The sequence below is a fragment of the Nicotiana attenuata genome, unplaced genomic scaffold (assembly GCF_001879085.1).
Source record: "Nicotiana attenuata strain UT unplaced genomic scaffold, NIATTr2, whole genome shotgun sequence".
NCBI classification, from domain to species: domain Eukaryota; kingdom Viridiplantae; phylum Streptophyta; class Magnoliopsida; order Solanales; family Solanaceae; genus Nicotiana; species Nicotiana attenuata.
In genome coordinates, this window is record NW_017675191.1 from 14,269 (window position 1) to 23,358 (window position 9,090).

The 9,090-nt window shown below is 34.9% G+C and overlaps 1 protein-coding gene across 1 annotated transcript in view; it reads left to right on the plus strand.

Moving 5' to 3' along the window:
• Positions 1 to 1,669: 1,669 nt before the first annotated feature.
• Positions 1,670 to 9,090, plus strand: part of LOC109219789 — a 35,955-nt gene continuing 28,534 nt past the window's right edge. Inside the window, exons 1-7 of the mRNA XM_019384260.1 lie at positions 1,670 to 2,247; positions 3,073 to 3,182; positions 5,008 to 5,173; positions 7,477 to 7,577; positions 7,680 to 7,752; positions 7,850 to 7,985; positions 8,621 to 8,781. Of these exons, the coding sequence (XP_019239805.1) occupies positions 2,115 to 2,247; positions 3,073 to 3,182; positions 5,008 to 5,173; positions 7,477 to 7,577; positions 7,680 to 7,752; positions 7,850 to 7,985; positions 8,621 to 8,781 (880 nt within the window). The 5' untranslated portion in view covers positions 1,670 to 2,114. The remainder of the gene's footprint in view (positions 2,248 to 3,072; positions 3,183 to 5,007; positions 5,174 to 7,476; positions 7,578 to 7,679; positions 7,753 to 7,849; positions 7,986 to 8,620; positions 8,782 to 9,090) is intronic.

Consider the following 9,090-nt stretch of genomic DNA (forward strand, 5'->3'; position numbering starts at 1 on the left):
AGCCTCAAACAACTAACACAAATTGTGTGAAGGTTGACTATATTTAACAAGTGGAGTATGCGAGATCCATTATATTATGGCTGAATACATACAGAGACACTTAAAGTTGGCACAATTTTCATTTAGATACCAAAACTCAAGGGTGTTCCAATTGAACACTTATACTACCCAAAACTTATTTCAATTAAGCACTTCTTTGACAATCAGCCAAACTTACAAAATTTGTGCAATGCACTCGCTGCTGACGTGACGAATGACGAATAAAAAAATGACATATATTATTTTGAGTAAAGAAAAAGGAAAAACTATGTTAAATTTATTTAATAAACAAAGTAAAAATAACATTCTCAAAAAGAATAGAAAAGCTTAATTTACACCCAATCAGGAAAGAAAACATTTGAAAAAAAATGAGAATTGGTGTTCTGGAAATCAGTGGTCTTGGTGTTCTTCACTTTTTTCATGTGTGTTCTTGTTCCAAGAACGATTTTAATACAAGTTTTTAAGAGAAACTCCTCCAAATTTGTTATAACTTCAGCTAAAGATTCCCCATGACGACCCGAAGACAACCCCAATATTAATTTCTCAAACTTTCATCAAATCAAGTAACCCATTTTAAACCTTCAAGCTTTTTAAAGACCCCATTAATGGTGTTTAGGGTTTAATCAATGGTTCTCCAACCTAGCGACCCATCTCTTCTTCTTCTTCTTCTTCTTCATTTTAGTCTCAGTTCTCTGCTTCTTCTTCTTCATTTCAGTTCTGGCGGCTATGGTCTTGGAGATGGGTCGCTAGTCACCGTCGATGAAGTCCAATGGCAGCGTGGTGGCCGGAAATCTCTTAGAGCAGCCTGGTTTGTTGCGGCGACGGCCGGAGATGAGGAGATGGGATCTTAGGATTGAAGAAGAAGAGAGGGGCTCGTTGGTTTTTTGAAGAGGATGAGGCCGCCGGTTTCTCTCGCCGGATTCCGATATTGAAGAGGGGACTGCCTCAGATCTGTTTTGTTTTTGAGGGAGAAGAAGAAGGAAAGAGAAAAGAAAAAAAATAAAAAAATCTGTTTTTGGGATCTTCACGCGCCTATATTGGGTGAAACTCACTTTATGTGCAACTCAGGAAGAAGTGCTTAATTGGAATAAGTTTCGGGTAGTATAAGTGCTCAATAGGAACACCCTTGAGTTTAAATGTCTAAACAAAAAAATCGTGCCAACTTTAAGTGTCTCCTTGTATATTTAGCCTTATATTATATCATCCTCTCTCCTTTCTTCCCACACATCCATCACCATTGACCCTCAATCTCTCTTCTGATACTTCGAACAAGTTAGATAACTTTTTTTCTTTGTATTATTGCGCCATAATCTTTTCTATATTAATTCATTTAAGCGTAAATTTGGTCAAACAAAAATTAAAATTCGTCAATGGTGTTTATAAATTTGCATCTAATTCACACCAACACTGTGTACAATAGAAGTCAAAACAAAATTATCTAGCCATTTTTATTATGCCATAGTAGTATGTAAGTATTAAATGTGTGATTTTTATGGATAAATATTTTTTTAAAAAGATTATTTGTACAATAAATAACAAGAGTTATGTCCTTAATCACAAATAAACAGAGATCAGCTATTATATAAGGGCGTCTTAATCCAATAACATGATTTTAAACAATGTCTTAATTTAAATTTGAACTTTTAAAGGGATAAAGGGACGAAAGAAATTGCAAATACGTACTCTTTTTTGCCAATAAACCCCCAGCAACAGCAAGGCAGCAACTGTACCTGTTAAGCAGGATTTTCTAATTTTCTTCTTTTAGCTAGTTCTTACAATCCTGCAAGTATCTCGCATCAGATTCTTCATCCGCTGTTCAACACTTCTTCTACAGATTAATAACATCGAGAAATTAGACATAGGTCTAATATTCGTCATCAAAGTTTTTTCCAGGATCTGATCTGAAATTTGATCCGTCCATTTTCATGATCTGGATCTGAAAGCTCAATCAACGACTGTGACCTATCATTTCTGTTTTTCATCTGCTGCGTTTCATTATTCATGTGCTAAAAGGTTTATATAAATCTTAATTCGTCGAAAAATTTGGTCACGGTTTGTTGAATTAGGGAGGATCAATGGAGTGGGCGACGCTACAGCATTTAGATCTCCGGCATGTTGGTCGGAGTTCAAAGCCATTACAGCCTCATGCCGCCGCATTTCATCCAACTCAGGCACTTCTCGCCGTCGCCGTCGGAAGCCAAATCATAGGTACATTTGATACTCCTTTCCTCCTTCTGTTTAACCAAAAAATCGTTAAACCCTTTAGTTAAACCAATTAGTAGAGAGATAAGGTAAATCTTAGCCAAACATACTTAACTCTAGATCAAAACATATTGAGTAAAAAAATTGGAGAAGAACAAACTGATTTTATATGTCTTAAGATGATTATCATATATCAAGTGGAAATGACAAGCTTACATCTATGGCGGGTTTACACCCTAATCGAAAAAGCGTAGAAGGAGAAGAGAGAAAGCTGTTGGTAGCTAAGAGATCCCCCTTCGTTGGTTCCGTAACGATGACTCTCAATGTAATAGCCAGACCCGGTCCCCTTGTAATGGTCTCCTGCCTCTCTGTATATACTAACAATTTTCCCTTTTATCCAACGATCTTTGACTGGCGTGCTTTCTCATGACTGAGTTCTTCGTTACTTGCCCAAGACATTACACTTGTGCTGCGATATAAGCTTTCTAACGGCTTGACCCTGGCAGGGACCGTGGTACTTGTCGCCATTACGCCTCGTGGGCACGACCATGGTGGGGTCGACCTCTTACCGTCTCCTTTAATGATAACCATCTGGTGGTCAGATTTTGACCCATACACCTTCAAAATCTCAGCTTTTGTGAAAGCATACAATTTCAACTGAAACAGAATTCACATATGCTTTATGTTCTGTTAATAAACTGCATAATGACTAAATGAGTGAATCCTCAATATATATTTGGCTCAATTTGGACAAGATTCATTCCGGTATTTAGTAATTTATCTTTTTACTATAAACTGTACGATGGTGCTGAGTATATTTTACATGGGCAGAATTCGATGCGTATACTGGAAGCAAGATAGCTTCAATAGACATTGGTTCTCCTGTTGTTCGCATGGCTTATAGCCCAACAAGTGGACATTGTGTAATTGCTATTCTTGAGGTTAGTTCATTAAGTATCTTCTAAGATTATGATACTGAGTCATATTTCTATTAAAGCCTGCAAGTTCTAACACTTGTCGCATTTGACACTAATGGCTTTGCTGTGAACTTAAGTGTGGCTGAAATATCATGGCATTAGGTTTATGTGCATCTTGGAATCCAAAAAACCAACTAACCGTGTATTTATCTTTTGTGGTATGGGAGTATTTTAATGGGTTTTCAGTTAGGATTCCTTGTGAACCAGATGAGAACATGCTTTACATGGTGATATACTGGCAATGTTTTAGTGCTTAAGTTGTCCAGGAAGGGTGATCAAATTTTTGAGAAAGGTTACAGTATATTCATCAGCACAAAGTTTGTGGTGGAAACCATAATTACAAAAAATCTAATTACATCTGCCCAATATTCTTCTTACAAGGACTCTAAAAACTGTAGTAAAGTCTCAGCTTCATCTACACAAGTTTGTTCTAGATGATGTTTGTTATGCGTAGAAGGATTATCTTTTTGGCTACAGTTAGGATGCCAATTTGGAGAAGTGACAAGAGTAAGTATGACAACTTTCAAATGTAGCTTTTTCCGGACATCAGCAAAGCAACAAAAGAACCATATGTATAATAGTTTTGTATGGCATAATAAGAAACTACAGAAGACATGCTACAAGAAACATAATGATGAAAATTTAATTGAGAAGGATCATAGAAGTGAGGCGGTTATATAATGGCTGTCTTCAGAACATTGAATCTCTATGTTATTCACTGTTTTGTTTCTTTTTGTATTTGTTATTTTTTTGATAAGTTCCTTTTGTTATTTTATTATACCCTGAAAGATCATGTATTTTGAATTTCAAACTATGTGTAATCTTCTGTTATTGTGCATTTAAATCATTTTTTGCTTTATTTCAATCATATAATTTTGGTAAGAACAAACCAATTTATTTACCTTGGGGACATAGCAAACAGTGTTCTTCACATCGTCCTGATATTCTAGGTTCCTTTTCTTTGCAATTTTCTCTTGCAATTAGATACCTTGAAATCAAGGAAAAAGCTTCCAAGGTATACTTAACAGAACTTTTTTTCCTATAAACAAAACTACTAGTACTAGATTTTTTTTTTGATAAGCATGATGACATATCATTATTGTTTCTGTTGTTGGTTTTTTTTTGTTGTTGTTTGTTTCTTTGTTGTTGTTGCTGGTTGTTGAAACAACTTGTTTGTGCGCATACTAAAAAGAACGTTAAGACATGGTTTTTGCTGGTTGTATAGGTTGCCAGAATGCTCTTTAATATAATTAAACAATATATATCATGCACAATGGACAGAGTACATATTAGTATAAATGTACTCCTTGCATGTATTCATGTGCTAGTGTCCTTCATCTATTTGGTAAATGTGAGTGTCTCCTATCAGTGTCTGCCACATATTATCTAATGCAGTGATGGGTTCAATTTGGGAAAAGGCATTATGATCTCCTTAGTGAAGCCTTGATTTGTGATTCCCTGCCTTGCTTCCCACCTCTTTCTCCCCATGCAGGAGTTCATATTTTCCAATAAGAGTTCTTAAACACTTTGATAAAGCTGCCATACCCTTTTTATTAGCCTCTTTTGTCTGTGGTATAAATCTTTGCTAATAATTAATAGTCACATTGTTCCAGTAAGAATTTCACTGGTTTCTTATTGTCTCCGAGTTTAAAGCTCCAATGATGTCACCTGTTCCTTCATACTGCATTCTGGGCATTTCAACTCTGCTTTTGCTTGTGTCAGTATTCGTTCTGCTATAATCTTGCATTTGGGAAAATTGTTTTCTCATTTTGGCTGCTGCTTATCGCAGGATTGTACAATGCGTTCGTGTGATTTTGATGCAGAGCAAACGTGTGTTTTACATTCACCTGAGAAGAGGACAGAACGCATTTCTTCTGATACTGAAGTTCATCTTGCACTGACTCCTCTTCAACCTGTTGTATTTTTTGGTTTCCATCGTAGGATGAGTGTAACAGGTCTGTCAAAATTTGAGTTGGAGCTCATGCCTGTACGCATATATAACTTCTTTTCTGCATCATTTAGAGTTAAAAAAGCTAATGCTAGCAGATAACTGCTCCTAGGATATGCGTTCTTGGTTCTAAATTTACTCGTTATCTGAAAGACCAGTGTTATTAAAATTTTAACTATAGATATTTCACCAACTGAATGACAGTTTATATGGACATGGGAGATGTAATCCAGCTATTGGGTTGCAGTCTTCTCAATTTTAGTCCTGAGAGCTGCATTACCTATCCTGTGCTTTCTTCTGCTTGTTATGCTGATGTGCAGTTTAAAAGAGTGCCTTGTCATTCATCAATTATGGCTGAATCAATACTTGTTTCCTTCGAGTGCTACTGCATTGTCTCCATATTTTCTTAGACGCATTAGGATCTAGATTTATGCGGTTTAACCCAGTGCCTGTACATTTTACTATTTCTCTCCCCCCTCATTTTTTTCTTTGTTGGTTTTCTCGGGGTGGAGTCTTTTGTCCCTCTGGATTCTGGTCTCATGCTTTTAAACATTTTATCCTTGGAAGAGCAAGTCAGCGGACTCCTTTCATTTGATCCTTTCACCTCATTCTTTCCTCTGTATGCCCATAAAGCATTAAAGAAAAAGAAAGAACACAGGTAAACTTAGTTATAACTTGGTAGTTTGTGAAGAAGTCATTTCATTTGCAAAACTTTGAAGACTAGGGTTCAAATCCAGTAGAGACAAAAAACACAAGGAGCCTGTTTGGAAAGCCACCTTGGAAATGGATTTGGGTGTAATTACACATGGAATCGGGTGTAATTGGAGGGGTGTAATTACACTCTCCAATTCTCACGGGGAAGTGAGAATTGGTGGTCATTACACTGTGTAATTACAAGGTTGCTTTTTAGTTTTTTTCTTTTTGTTTTTATTTTAATTTATTTTCTTTATAACTTTTTATTTCTATTATTTTAATTTTTTAATTTTATTTTTACTTTTTAATTTCTTTTGAAATTTTAAATATATTTTTCTTTGTACATTATTTCCCTTTTATTTCTCTATCTTTACTTCTTGTGATTCCATGTAATTGCTTATATTTTTTATTTTTTTATTTTATTATTCTATATTTTGAAACTACATCTCATAGTATTAGAAATAATGAGTCATTAATAACTTGGCATATAATGAATGATGCAATTAAAGTGGAATTCCGTTGCTGAATGTGGTTATAAACTTATTATGTTTCCTAATCTTAAGTTGCAGTGGGACTTACTATTATAATGTTGGAATTTGACATTTGTTAAACTATTTTAATTTTTTTTATTTTTGAAATTGTGTTATATTCATGGTTCCAATTTATTTGTTTTAGTAGTATTGGCTCATATTGCATTGCATGTTGTTCATTTTTTAGTTAGAATTGATAGATTAGTTTGCCAAACATTTGAATAATGTTATGACACTATATTTATAAATATTAATTTATTTTATCAATCATGAAGTCCATGATATTCTTACATCCAAATTTGTCAAGCATGCAGTNACTAAATATTATTAATTTTTAAAAAAATATAAATTATTTTTACAATATTATTTATAATTATACGATTACTAATTAATGTATATTCGCGAAAATATACACATCTTAAATACCTAATATAATATCATTTATACGTATAAAAATTTATAGGCATATATTTATTATAATTTGTAAGTTTTGATAATTACTTAATTTAAAATTTAATCTAACTGTGTAATTACACTTGTGCAACCAAACAGTAAACTTGTAATTACACTGTAATTACCATAAGACAAACAAACATGTCGTCGTAATTAAACAACTATGTATTACTAGACTATGTAATTACTACCCTAGTAATTACACCAATTCCAATTACAGGGTGGCTTTCCAAACGACTCAACATGATTTCTTCCCATTTACCTAAGTCTTGGTGGGCAGAGTTACCCGGTATATGTGCAGCAACCTCCTTCCCTTCCACCTTATACTTTCTTCTTTATGTTAGTAACCCTTGGTGGATAGAGTTATCCGGTACTTGTGCTTGTGGGAGGTCGCATGTACCCGATGCAATAGTCGAGGTGTGCTTGAACTGGTCCTGCACCATAGTTATTGAAAAAGCTCTCGTCTTTTTGCTACATTTGATTAAGTAAAATTGTCCTGCACAATAGTTATTAAATAGGTTTTCGTCATTTTGCTACATTTCTATAATTAAATGCTAATATTAGAGCAGTTTGCAGTGCTTGCATAACTGTTTATTTGCAAAATGTTTCTGACCTCCATTTCTCGCTTGTGAAGTTGTTGGAACTGTGGAAGGTGGGAAGGCGCCAACAAAAATAAAAACTGACCTGAAGAAACCTATCGTCAATCTTGCTTGCCATCCTCGACTCCCTGTTCTGGTAACATGCTTACTGCAATTAAGCCTCCCGCTTCATGGTTGATCGGCAAAGTTATGTGACTGCCACTTTGATCTGACCTTTTTGTCCTCCCTTTGATTCCAGTATGTAGCGTACGCGGAAGGCTTGATTCGAGCTTATAACATCCACACATATGCCGTACATTACACTTTACAATGTGAGATTTGAACGAGTCCCTTAATATATTCTGTCTTTAGTTGGATTGTTTGAACTTAGTGGAACTTGCATGAAAGCCCTTATGTTTGCATATATAGTGGATAATACAATCAAGCTGGTTGGTGCTGGTGCATTTGCATTTCATCCAACATTGGAATGGCTTTTTATTGGAGATAGACGTGGTACTCTTCTTGCATGGGATGTATCAACTGAGAGGCCTATGATGATTGGGATGTAAGTAATGTCAGTTCAGCTGTGGCTGACTTTATATTTCAAAATTTACAATGTCTTCAATTTTGATTTACTTCTGATGTCTTAACTTATCTAGCTCAATGTTAGACCTTTGCAACCAATATGCTAGCTCTTTCTCCCTGAATTTGCTGACTAATGTTGCGTTTCCTTCTCCGGAAGCTAACTGACAGCTCAGTCTTAGGCAATAGTATATTGCTTTCGCTGAGATCTCAGTTTCCTTTAAAGTGTGTTTTCTTAAAAAGAAATACATGCATTATAAATAGCCCGAGCTCTGAAAGGAAATGTTGAATAAAAATCTAAACCTGAATGAGTTCTGGAATAATGTATTTTGCTTATTGAACTTGGAAAAACCAACCCTGACAATTATCATTATAGAAGTTCCAATTTCTGATGTTAAATGTTTAAATTTTACGTTTCTTCTGCATAGATGGATTGTACTTTATTTTAAAAAGGTACTTTAAGTAGGATATATTTATAGAGAACTGAAGCAACTCAACACCTACAAGAATCAGGAATCCTTCTGTATAAAAACAAAAAGAGGGATTTGTGCAATAAAAAGTCCTATTCCTGTAGGCATAGGTGGATTGTAATATTTTAATTTTTGCTTGCAATAACAGTACACAAGTAGGTTCTCAACCTATCACATCAGTTTCTTGGCTGCCTATGTTGCGGTTGCTGGTCACTTTGTCCAAGGATGGAAATATTCAAGTATGGAAAACAAGGGTGGTACTGAATCCGAACAAGCCACCCATGCAAGCAAACTTTTTCGAGCCTGCTGGTACACTCAATTCTTTGAATCCCCTGAAGCTTTCATGAGATCACCTTGGTGTAGTTGTTTGACATGAATGAGGAGTTTCTAATATATGTTAATTGTTTCCCTTATCAAAAAAAAATATGTTAATTGTTTTAAGAGGCTTGAAAGGTAGTAAAGATATTTAAATGAACCGTTCAGCTTTGGTGGTAAAAAGATATGTTGACATCAGTTTAACTTTTCATTTTGTGGTGTTTTTACATTATAAATGGCGTTCAAAGCTGGATGAAAAGGATTACTTCTTTAATAGGACAAAGAGCAAACTCATTTTACTTG